The 12,782-nt window shown below is 44.2% G+C and overlaps 1 protein-coding gene across 1 annotated transcript; it reads left to right on the top strand.

Annotated features, from left to right (window-relative positions):
* The first annotated feature begins 871 nt into the window (after positions 1-871).
* On the top strand, positions 872-12,750 carry APEX2 (apurinic/apyrimidinic endodeoxyribonuclease 2). Its single transcript, XM_058172787.1, has 6 exons — positions 872-1,013; positions 3,346-3,429; positions 6,210-6,390; positions 8,702-8,848; positions 10,178-10,247; positions 11,113-12,750. The coding sequence occupies exons 1-6, from the start codon at positions 893-895 to the stop codon at positions 12,088-12,090; spliced, it is 1,581 nt and encodes a 526-aa protein (XP_058028770.1). The 5' UTR covers positions 872-892; the 3' UTR covers positions 12,091-12,750.
* The last annotated feature ends 32 nt before the right edge of the window (positions 12,751-12,782 follow it).

Here is a 12,782-nt window from a genome sequence, read left to right as displayed (position 1 = left end):
ATTAATAACCACTGTGGGGATTATGAATATAACTTCTTGCATTCCTCACATCCTTGTGTGACTCTCTGCCATGATAAAACTAATAAAAGTGCTGTCATTTTTTTTACAAATTGCTGGATCTGCAAATGTAGCCATGTCCAAGAATTGATTTCAAATGACAAATTCACTCGCTTTGCATTTGCAAGATAATCCTTCCTGCTTTAGTTTGTTCAAGACCCCCTGGGGAGATTAATTTATAACCCATAGTTTGACCTTCAAGACTATAAAGTTATTATGAAGCTTGTAAAGTGGAAGTATAAAGAGCTTGAACTTTCCCTTCCAAAAACCTGGAGTCCTACCTTTCCTCTTCTAGCTCCCATATGCTTCAGATTTTGCAAACTTTTTTTAAATTTTATTTTTTAAAATTAAATTTTGCAAACTTAATTTTATGTTTGCAAACCAGATTAAGAAATATCAGGTGTGAAAGGAGATTACATTTTCTCTCAAAGGCAGCAGACCTTAGGTTTCCAAAAGTCCACGGAAAGGTAAAAAATGAAAGTCAATTTAAAAAAATAAATGCTGGTGGTAATCATTTTTGGCAACTATAATTGATTGGACAATAATTGATTAGACGTTTGTAAAGTGTATTCTAAATCTGGAATCCTCTCTTGCAGATACCCCCCCTTTAAAAAAACATATGAGTGCATTATCTGTTCGAAATAGCACACCCAACTGTTCCCCTACATCCCTTCTACTTCCGCCCCGCAGATCACTAATTCTAAATAGAACCGGAAGTGAACGCCCATTTTATTTTAAAAAAGAAAACTCTCTTGCTTGGCGGCAGGAAGTGACGTTCGGTGGGGGGGCGTTTGCCTTCTCTGCCTGGGTTCGAGCCGCCCCATCATTAGCTGGGATGAGGCTGGTGACATGGAACGTGAACGGGCTCCGGGCAGGAGCTGGGTCGGCGGGGTTGAGGCAGCTCCTGGATTCTTTGGGAGCGGATCTTATTTGCTTGCAGGAGACTAAGATAACCCGTGAGTCCCAGCACCCGCACGTGCATCAATGCAAGGCACAGCTGGACAAGTGTTAAAATGCAAAACCGGGGTTGAAACTGGCAAAGGGGGGCGGTTTCCCCTTATTTTTCTTTAGGGTTTTTTATTTGCAGCTTTGACCACTTGCTGTCTGGCGGGATGGGGCTAGCAACCCTCCTATCGAAAATCGAAGTATATAAGAATCTGGAGAGAAGGAGAGGCTGCCCCAAATGGGTCAGCTTCAGACACCGTGGTCAGTACAGGTAGTCCTCGACATACAACAGTTTGTTTGAAGTTACAACGGCATTGAAAAAAAAGGGAGTTAAAGACCGTTTTTCACACTTAACGACTGTTGCAGCATCCCCATGGTCATGTGATTTACATTTGGATGCTTGACGACTGATTCACATTTATGATGGTTGCAGTGTCCCGGGGTCGGTGTGACTCCCTTTTGCAATCTTCTAACAAGCAAAGTCAATGGGGAAGCCAGATTCACTTAACAACCATGTTACTAACTTAACAACTGCAGTGATTCGTTTTTAACAACTGCGGCAAGAAAAGTAAAATGGGGCAAAACTCACTCAACAAATTTCTTACTTACCAACATAAATGTTGGGCTCAATTGTGATTGTAACTCAAGGACTAACTAATTGGAAATTGGAGATGGCAGACAGAGTAGCTAACTTTCCAGCCCCAATCCCCAAACCTTAGATTTGTTTGGCTAATTCAGATTTGGTGTTGCTGGATCAAAACCACAGATTTGGTAATAGAAATCAGAAACGTAATGAAATTCAGGAATAATTCCTAACGCTTATAAATATATTGATTGAAACTATCATTTGAAGTACAATGGGAGGGGAAAATATAACTTGCAATCTAGTAGTTTCCTAAAATTTGTTGTTTTTCCTCTTTGTATATCAGTAGCTACTTTTCCTTTTCTATGTGATTTGTATTTACTGTTTGCATATTAATAAAAATAGATTTTAGAAAAATGAATTTGACTAATATATCCTCCATTCCCCCTTCCTTTGGTCAACTGCACACCTTTGGAAAAACCCGAAAAGAACAAGTGTGTAGAGACCTCTTAGTATTCATCTTCAGTGGGTACATTTTAAACAAGCAAAGGAGAATTTTAAAAAATGAAATGGGAACTTTATGTATGCAATAAATGAGGCTGTGTCTTTAAGGAAATATAAGATTGTAAGTCCCTGTCCATGGTGTGTACAGTAGTAATTTTGTAGTAGTACCGTAGTAATTGATAATGTTGCAAGTTTAGATAATCTTGCCTCCTCCTGCTTGTCTTCTACTCAAAAGCAAGAACATGTTGAAAGTGCCTTGTGTAGTTACCAAAAAGTAAAATTCCTAAATATACTTTCCTTATCAGGATATCTTAAACTGATTATGAGAGTAATAGAATGAATTGTTAAAAATGTCGATATTTCTGGATATATAATGTTGGGGAGGATGAAAAGAAAATTAAAAGAGGATCACTAGCAACAAGGTGGATGGATAGACTTGATTATAACAGCAATGAGTGCACCACTGAAAAACACAAAAGGCCAGGTGGCGGGCACATCATCTTGGAGAAAATCTATTTTTTTTATTAAAAGTTAACACTGACTTGATGTACTTGATCATCATCAGGCCCCTTTACATCCATAAATAAGAATAAAGGGAGTCACATATTTCAGCCTGACTATTTGGATATATAAGGTACATTTATTGCAGTTAATTTCCCCTTGGGAAAGTGTGAAATTTGCCCTAGGACTAAAACAGATGAACATGAGGGCGAAATGGAGGTGCTGTTGTTTTCTCACGGTACCTCAGTGTTGACTAAACTTTTTAGGTAAAAGAAAACTGTAGCAGCCACAATATTGAAATGGAATCAAGAAAATTCTAGTTTTAGTGAAGTAGCCTGATGTACGTCTCATCTATATGTTTGCTGAACATGAGAATGGGTGCCTATGTATCACTGAGGCAAACCAGTCATTTCAGTCCTTAAACCGTAATGGGACCCTGGGATTTCAAACAGTGAGAAATTTTGCACAATTGAACATTAGATGCTTTAAAAATACTTTTTTCCATGTTGAGCTTTAAGCCAGACGTTGGTTGACCATACACTGCATTAATCTAGGATTCTTTTTAGCATGCTGGAAATATTCCCTTTTTAAAAACTGGGAAAGAAAAGGTGTGTGTGTATGTGTGTATGTGTACTATAGTTTGTATCTAAAGCTTGCTGGCTGGAAGAGAAGTTCAACCGTGCTGGGAACACTAAGCTGGGAAAAGCTGCTCCGGGCTGATCTTTTTCCTCACTAAAATTCTGCTTTGTTCTCAGGTGACCTTTTGGAGGAACCATTGGCTGTAGTGGAGGGCTATAGCTCCTACTTCAGTTTCAGTCGCACTCGCAGTGGCTATTCAGGTACTGACGGGTTAGCAATCCTGACAAGTCCAGTTGATTCCTGGATTAATAGTTTCTCAATTGATTCTTGTTGCTGTGTCTTAAACAGTGCCATTCTCTGAGTAAAGAAATAAGTATGATTCAAAGGTATGGCTGAAAATATCTCATGTTTCTAAAGCCAGCTTGAACATGTGGCATATTTTTTTTTCAATTTAGCGTTCTAATCTGTGTTCTGTGTTGTTTTGTTGACATGTGAAATTGTATTGCGGTTTGCACACTTTCTTGCATATACTGTCCTTTTTGGCATTGGAATGTAGATTGGTCTCTTCTAACCTAATGGCCACTCTATCATTCTCCAGTTTTGTCGGCATAATTTGGTTAAAAACTTCCGTTGCTTGCTATATTTTAATGGGTATTCCATCAGTTCTTGTATTTTTCCAACTTGGTAAGGATTGGAGTGTTGAACTAACTTCATCTTCTAGTACTACAGGTTCTTGTAAATAGATCATATCTTCTAAGCCAGTGGTTCCCAAACTTTTTCAGTCCACCGGCCCCTTGGTGCTACAAACTCATCCTCAGTGCCCCCCACCCCCTATAAATAGCATTGTTTGGAATAGTGGTTTGCAGGTTATGTGGCCGTGGCTAAGTGGTCATGTGACTAGGTGGGTGTGGGCAACTCTCCCCCATCTCTCTTTCTCTCCTTCATCTCTCTTTCTTCCCTCTTTCTCTTTTTCTCCATCTCTCTCCCCCCCCTTTCTCTCCCTCATCTCTCTTTCTCCCCCTCATCTCTCTTTCTTCCTCTCCTGCCTGGGCAGTGGTGGCCACAGCGTACCTACCGCACCATTGGGTCGCTCGTCGGCCTGGAGGCGGCACCTTAGGCCTGCGCCCCACTGCATGTGCACCCGCCCAACTACTTCTGCAGCCGGCTCTGGCTGCTCTAACTACACTTCACAATGGGCAGACAGTATCCCTCCTCCTTCTCTCACTCTTTTTCTCCCTCTCTGACCCGGGCGGTGGTGGTGGCAGCAGCGGCGGCGTACCTACCGCACCATTGGGTTGCCCCTCGGTCTGGACATGGCACCTTCGACTTGCGCCTCACTGCGCATGCGCCCGCCTGACTGTGCCTGCGGCTGGCTCTGGCTGCTCTTACTGAGCTTCACAATGGGGCAGAGGGCGTCCCTCTTCCTCCTCCTGGAGCCCATTACGACGCGGAGCATCGGCTGCAGCCGGGCCAGCCAGTGTTCTGGGACAGAGAAAAGTTGTGTGTCTTCCCCCAGTGACTGGATGGGGTAGCGTAGGCTGGCGCCACACGGGTGGAAGGCAGCTGCAGGACAGTCCTGCCAGGTCGGCAGAAGGCCGAGGCGCTTGGATGGGGTAGCCAGCAGCCACTAGCCACTAGCCACTGACTACTCCATCCAAGTGCCTCGCTAGCCACATGGCCACCAATCACGGTCTACCCCCATCCAAGCACCTTGCTAGTGGCTGGTGGCCGCGTGGCTAGCGAGGTGTTTGGATGGGATGGCTAGCGAGGCGCTTGGATGGGGTGGCTAGTGAGGTGCTTGGATGGGGTAGCTACTGGCTCGTGGCCTCTGGCCACCCCATCCAAGCACCTCGCTAGCCATGTGGCTGCCAGCCACTAGCAAGGTGCTCGGATAGGGGTAAGCCGCAGCCAGGTGGGCACAGATCGACCACCTTTCCCAGCCCCCTTCCCCGAGGGCAGCACTCTGCTGTACTTGCCTGTTTTGCTGCTGGAGCAGTCGGGGGCAATCTGAGGTGGGCGTTCGGGAGCAGAGTGGGAGGCTGCTGCAAAAGTAGGAAAGCAGGCTGGGCCACGTGGTCAAGGCGCCAAAGAATAACTGTAGCTATGCCTCGGTGTGTCACTAAGGCAAGCTGTGCAACACTGCGAGTGAGGCCAATAAATAGTGGTGGGGAGGGGCGGGCCGAGGGGTGGGCAAGCCAGCAATTTAACAAACGGTTCGGTGTGCTGCGAGGCCAATAAATAATGGTGGGGAGGGGCAAGGGGCAGGGCAAGGCTGCAAGGGATCTACCTCCAGCACTCCTCTGCCACTCCCCTTGCCTCTTAGCCCCCCGCCCCCCGCTGCCGCCGCCGCCCCGCTTGCCTCTTATCGCCCCATAAGTCATCCCACCGCCCCCCAGGGGGCGGTACTGGCCACTTTGGGAACCACTGTTCTAAGCTAAGGTATCTTGGATGTTGACATCTCTACTGTACAATATTTTAGTATATTCTTTCATCTTTTAGCTACTGTTTGTTCATTGACATCCCTTAGCATACCAATTTATGGTGGAAACTTAAGCTTAGCGATCTTTTGGAAGTCTTGTTTTTTTCATGCTGTTTCCAATTTACTGTGTCAGATTATAATAGGATTGTTACATGCTTGTCTTTTATTTTGGTGGGTTGTTAGGAGTTGCTCATCATGACAATTAAAGGATTGATGTAATAACTAAATAATGATGGTGCCAGAATAAATCCATGCTCTTAGCAGGAATCTCCTGGTTTAAATGTCCCTGGGGGCTGCACCTGGCCCTTATCATATAAGTAATAGATAAACAGAAGAGGCTTCTTTTTTATAAAGAAGTTTGACGCTTATGCCAAAGATTACGCTGGGAAACTAAATCAAAGGCCACTCTAAAACCTGGGAAGGCTGCATTATAGCTCTGCGCATATAGGTTGCTATTCAGGATTTCTGCAGTTAGTGAAAATGTTGGGCCTGTGATTTAAGTAGATAGCCTTTTTGCCCTTTCAGATGGAAGATGACCTTTTGAATCTCCTGCATTTCTAGGCGTTGCAACCTTCTGTAAGGCAAGTGCCACCCCAGAAGCAGCTGAGGAGGGCTTGTCTGGACTCTTTACCAAGCACAGTGGAGCAGTCGGTTGTTATGGAAACACAGAGGACTTCACAGTTGATGAGCTCAAGGCCCTGGATAGTGAAGGCCGGGCAGTGATAACCCGTCACCGCATATGGTAAAGATAGCAATCACAAAGGCGGGGGAAGGAGTACCTGCTCTTGATGTTAAGTTAGCAAGTTTCCTGGAAGCTGACAACTCATCTGATATGGAGATGAACAGAGAAGTAATTAATAAGGCGGTGTTGTGAGCTGGATTCGAAGGGGAAGAGAAGGTTTGGAGCACGTAGGAGTCTTCCTGTGGCATCTATTGGTGACTGCTTTAAAAGGCTAACTTTTTCTGGGCTCACACAGCAAGACTATAGGGGAATCCCCCCCTCAAAAAAAGATGTGCTTGATTTTAGGAAGTGCCGACAGGAATGATAAGTACGCTCACGCATCGTCTGAATCATTTTTTTCAGTTTGATTTGGATCACTGTATAGCCCTTAATGATAAACCAGGCATTTGGGAGTTAGTTCTAGGCTATAAACATCCTGCACAAATTCAGATAGCCGCTAGACGGTAGCAGAGAGTCAGTTGGAGGTATGCAACCTGGTTATAGAATGTCTGGTTAATCCCAGAATTTAACAGGTTTTACAGATAAATGTGCCGAGGGTTGCGGTAACTCAGTGGCTAAGACACTGAGCTTGTTGATCAAAAGGTCAGCAGCGGTTTGAATCCCTAGTGCGGCATAACAGGATGAGCTTCTGTTACTTGTCCCAGCTTCTGCCAACCTAGCAGTTTGAAAGGGCATAAAAAATGCAAGTAGAAAAATAGGAACCACCTTTGGTGGGAAGGTAACAGCGTTCTGTGCACCTTTGACGTTTAGTCATGCCGGCCACATGACCATGGAGACGTCTTCGGACAGCGCTGGCTCTTTGGCTTTGAAATAGAGATGAGCACCGCCCCCTAGAGTCGGCAACAACTAGCATGTATGTGCGAGGGAAACCTTTACCTTTATCTTACAGATAAATGTGGAAGCCCAACAAAATGTGAACATGAACTCAGAAACTCCTGACACCAATCTAAACTAAACAATCTAAACAAGGTTGACTCAGCCTTCCATCCTTTATAAGATAGGTAAAATGAGGACCCAGATTGTTGGGGGGCAATAAGTTGACTTTGTATATAGTATACAAAATGGATGAAGACTATTGCCTGACATAGTGTAAGCCGCCCTGAGTCTTTGGAGAAGGGCGGGATATAAATGCAAATAAAAAAATAAAAATAAAAAATAAAAATAAAAATAAATTCAACAATACATGTGCAAAGTAAATGGCTCCCATCTCTCCAGATATGATTTGGTTAAAAGTGCTGAATTCTTTTATATGGGCATTGAAGGCAGAGACAAGCAAATCTGCTTTGCCAAAGCTATAATTAACCCATTGGAATGAGCCTATATGTTGCTCATAGTAGAAGAATTAGAGATCTATTCGTGGAGATTAAGGCTGTTCCAGCTACTGTAATTACTGTATAATAACATTTTATCTTCAGTTTCAAAGGCAACTTGATTTGCAATACTTTTTTTGCTGGGGAGCGCCAGTGGAAAGAAGTGGTTGCAATGACATCATTTATAATAATAGTGATATTTATTTATTTACTTACTTCAACATTCCTGCCACTTGACTTCAGGCTGACTGGGCAGCTCACAAAAAAGAATGTAAATTTGACAAAATACATAGAAATATATTACGGGAAATAAATAACAACCCAGACAAGTACATCAACATCTATATGACATATGACAAACATATTTATTTTGTTTATATCCCGCCTTTATTATTTTTATAAACAACTCAGGGGGTGAAAACATGCAATATTCCTTCCCCCTCCTATTTTCTTTCCAATAACAACCCTGTGTGGTGACTTGGGCTGAGAGAGAATGACTGGCCCAAAGTCACCCAGCTGGATTTCATGCTTAAGGCAGGACTGGAAGTCACAGTTTCCTGGTACCTTAACTACTAGACCAAACTGGCTGAAACCTATATAACATTATCATCGTAATTATTCAATTGACAGGGTCGCCTAATCAGAATGCCTCCTGTTTATGTAATAGTGGCTTAAAACAAAAAGAGAAGAGGATCAATACAGTCATTGCCATGTGTTGGGGACATCTTTTCTGAGGACTTCCCAATCGACCCTTTGAAAATAGAATGTCTGGGGGATTGGATCAGCAGGATGCTTGAATTTAAGTTGTGAAGCTCCATAAAAGAGGTGTATAAATGCTAAATTTTACTCCTTTTGAAATATCCTCCAGTAGCAGAAAGTGGGGTTGGAATATGGGCTGAAAATGGTTGGATTCTTCATAATAGGTGCGGTTGGCTGAGCATTATTGGATGGCATGGAGAGGGGGGGATAACACTGAACTCTACACGTTCTCTGTGTTGTAGCACTTCAGAACAGCAGGAAACTGTGCTGACTGTCATCAACGTGTATTGCCCTCGCGCTGACCCTGAAAAGCCAGAACGTGGAGACTTCAAGTTGCAATTCTACCGCCTCTTGCAAGCCCGGGCTGAAGCTCTTCTTAGAGCTGGAGGGTAGGTATGCTGTGAAATCCTTGATTCAGCTGTTATTATTATTGCATTGAGCTAGGCTAAGCAATATTCTTTCTGCTTTCTGCAGTGAGAGGAAAACTATTGAACTATTTTGCAGAGAAACTGTAACGTTTGCTAAAACTAAGAGTATCTAATAAATACTTGTTCCTATTTGTAAGTCCTGTAATATCCCTTTGACTTCTTTCTTTTTTAAAGTGGCATTCAAGCTGCTTTTTTTTTTTTTTGACTGAATAAATTGGGCAAAATACATATTAAGGTAAAAGTTCCCCTCACACATATGTGCTAGTCGTTCACAATTCTAGGGGGCAGTGCTCATCTCCATTTCAGAGCTGAAGAGTCAGCACTGTCCGAAGACGTCTCCATGGTCATGTGGCCGGCATGACTCAACGCCAAAGGCGCACGGAACACTGTTACCTTCCCACCAAAGTGGTCCCTATTTTTCTACTTGCATTTTTTACGTGCTTTCGAACTGCTAGGTTGGCAGGGGAGCTCACCCCGTTACGCAGCACTATGGATTCTAATCGCTGAACTACCGGTCTTAGCCACTGGGTCACCGCGTCCTAGTAAAATACATATTATATGAGTATAAAATTCAAGACAAAGCCTATTTATCCCAGATCTGTTCTGAATCTTACGCAACTCTGTGGGATTCATGCATTACTGATTGTTCGGATTTGTAGATCCTGAGATTTCAGCGGTGTGAGCAAATCGCCTACTTTTTAAGGAAATTCTGGAGCAAAAACTATTTTTGTGTGTTGCGCACTGAGCACTATCGTGTGTGTGTGAAGGAAGGTTGGTGGCTAGGTGGAACAAAATTCTGGGGAGGTTTGCTTGGAGTGTTTTGTTAAGAACTTGGGAAACATGTTGGAGCTCTTTCAGATATATTTGTTTGCTTGTTTAGCCAGATATGTTTTTGGTCTGTGTGTAGTTATTCAAGTTGAGGGAGTGGAGGTCATGGCATGCTTTGTAAATGAAAAAGTTTCATGTTTAGTTTTTTATCTTCAGAAACCGAAATGCCGGGTGAAGAAATGCTAAAAAACAGATGTATTTGAGGCCTAGGAAAACCATTGCTAATCTGACACTTTATGACACAGACTAAAGATGTCACTTGGTTTAGGTGGATGTTCAGTGTTTTACTCCAAAGTAAACTATTTGTACTTGGAACCATATTTCTCCTTGCTGATACTTCTCAATGCTGCAGCTGCCTGCTTCTAAGACATCAGCTGTGCTTTATATGTGTACTAGCAGTCTCTAAAATGGAGCTGCAGTTTTTGACCTTGAAGATTGTGCACGTTTCCTCTCTTCCTCTAGCCATGTGATCATCCTGGGAGACATCAATACTGCACACAGGCCCATCGATCACTGTGATCCAGGAGACTTGGTAAGTGAAGGCTGTGAGTTCTAATCCCACCTTAGACACGAAAGCCGGCTCGGTGATTTTGGACCAGTTGCTTTCTCAGCCCAACTCACCTCAAGGGCTGGTTGTTGTGGGGAAAATAGGAAAATATTTACCATGTTGAATTATCAAAAAAAAAGTAATAGAATCGGGATATACAGTAAATAAATAAAATAATGCTGGTCTGTCATACAAGGCAGTGGTGGGTTTCTACTGGTTCGCCCCGCTTCGGGAGAACCGGTAACAACGATGGTGAGCTGAGAGCGAACCGGTTCTCTCCGATCGTCAGCTGGGCCCTCCCAACCGCCCCTGCACTATACCTTCCTACCGGTATATTTGATCATTTTTAGCCCAGCTGATAGGCGCAGCAGAGTGAATTGCAGCGCAGCAGAGTGAATTGCTGCGCCTCAGCTGTTTTGAAATGCAATGCGCTTGCGCGGAGCGCAGGTTTGGCATGTGTGCGCAAAGCGAACCGGTTGTTACATCGGTTGAAACCTCACCATTGGTACAAGGTTATTACAAAGCAGGGGAGGGCAACTTATAGCTCCAGGCTTGCATATGGCTTTCCAGGCCTATTTTTGCAACCCGTGAGACTCCTGTGGCCATCATTACTGAAACCCAACAGCACAGTTTCCTGCCATATTGAGTTGGGAAGGCGATGGAAACTCTGGTCTTGTAAACCTTAAAATACAGCCACATTTGCAACCAGAGCCACCATACGTGAGATGTTTTGAAGTCCAGGTATCAAAATCTTGCACCCGTTTGATGATACATGGAAAGCACTTTAATCTCATAAAACTAGCCTGATGGTCTAGCAATGTATCCCTGATGCTTCTATTTCTGACTGCAGGAATCCTTCCAGGAGCATTCTGGGCGCCGCTGGCTGGACGGATTCCTCTGGGAGCCTGGTAGAGATGCTGAGAACGAGAATCTCTTTGTTGATACTTTCCGCCTTCTGAACCCGAGTCAGGATGAAGCCTACACTTGCTGGTGTAACGTAACAGGATCCCGGCATCTGAACTATGGTACCCGCATTGACTACATCCTGGCTGACCGTGCTCTGGCATTGTTGGAACTGACTGATGCCCAGATCATGCCAGAGGTACTGGGCTCTGACCACTGTCCTGTCCAGGCTGTGCTGAAAAGTACCTGCTTGGCTGCCCCACGGTGTCCCCCGCTCTGCACCCGATTCCTGCCTGAGTTTGCTGGCACCCAACAGAAGCTCAGCCGGTTTCTGGTAAAAGTGGAACAGACCCAACTGCCTGAGAAGGGGCAGAAACGGAACAAAGCAGATGCCTTGGGGGATTTGAAGAAAAGGCGGACTGGCCCAGCACAGAAAGGGCAAGGGGATTTGCGTAGCTTCTTCAAAGCTGGGAACTTGGATGCTGAGCTTGTGGATGGTGGAAGGGGCCAGTCAGTTTTGAATGTGGTCCAGAGGGCGGCAGCAGAGAATTCTGGGAAACAGCCTCCTATGGAGAGCGCTGAAAGGATATCTGATAAATGTGGGGTAGGGGAAGTCTCAGGGGTAATCCAGACACCTGTCAAGAGTCCAAAGAAAGCATCCTCCAAGGGTGTGACCAGCAAGGCAGCTATGAATTGTGAGAAAAACACACTTCTCTCTACGCAAAATCAGTCTGTGTTGTGGAAGTCACTGCTACCAGGCCCTGCACACCCACCTTGCTGCAAGGGTCATAAGGAGCCCTGTGTGTTGCGGACAGTGAAGAAACAAGGGCCAAATTGTGGACGGCGCTTCTTTGTCTGTGCCCGGCCTCTGGGGAAACCCTCGGATCCCCGTGCACGATGTGACTACTTCCTGTGGGCCAGCTAGGGCACTTCCTGAGTAGAGCAAGGGGAGGCTGAATCTGATTTGTGGTTTGGGTGCTATGCATTCCATTTGAATTGCCCAGGCAGGCCACTCTGATTTGGGATGAGTAATTCCAAGTGGCTGCATGAGATCAAGGATGCAGATTTTTTTCTGCTTTTATATCTCAGGAATTTCTACAAAGACTTGGGCAACCTTTGATCTAAGTCCTCTTTTCGCTGTTGCCCCATAAAAAACTTAAATCTTTGTCATTGTGGTAAAATGACTTTCCTCTGTAGAAAACCCATTTTTAAAAAACATTTGTTAAAATAAAGTTCTTTGGTCAAAACAAAGAAACAAACACCCTTCTGTGTTTTCTCTATAAATTGGGACGTATTTCTCTGAAAGGAGAAGAGTTGAGGAAATCTCACAGCTGTAGTTGTAGCTTGTTTGAATCCTAAATCCCTCTTCTGCTGTGGCTGGAGAATTTCAAGTAGAAGGGCCCAATAGGGAGTAAATCATGGTCGGAGCTCAAGAGGGTCAATTTTAGTTTTGAAAACAAAGCTCTGCCTGCTTTTACAGCTCACTGAAATAATTCCACTAGAATTCCCCTTTCTTTCTTTCTTTCCGCTCTGTTTTCTCCAGAGCTGGTTCTGCACTGATTCTATGTAGGCTTTTTGTTTTGGATGTTCCTATTAATTGAAAGCCCAGTAAACAAT

Source organism: Ahaetulla prasina, chromosome 2 (genome assembly GCF_028640845.1).
Source record: "Ahaetulla prasina isolate Xishuangbanna chromosome 2, ASM2864084v1, whole genome shotgun sequence".
In the NCBI taxonomy this organism is placed as follows: Eukaryota; Metazoa; Chordata; class Lepidosauria; order Squamata; family Colubridae; genus Ahaetulla; species Ahaetulla prasina.
The sequence above is the reverse complement of the archived record's forward strand: the minus strand, read 5'-3'. Positions and strand labels throughout refer to the sequence as shown.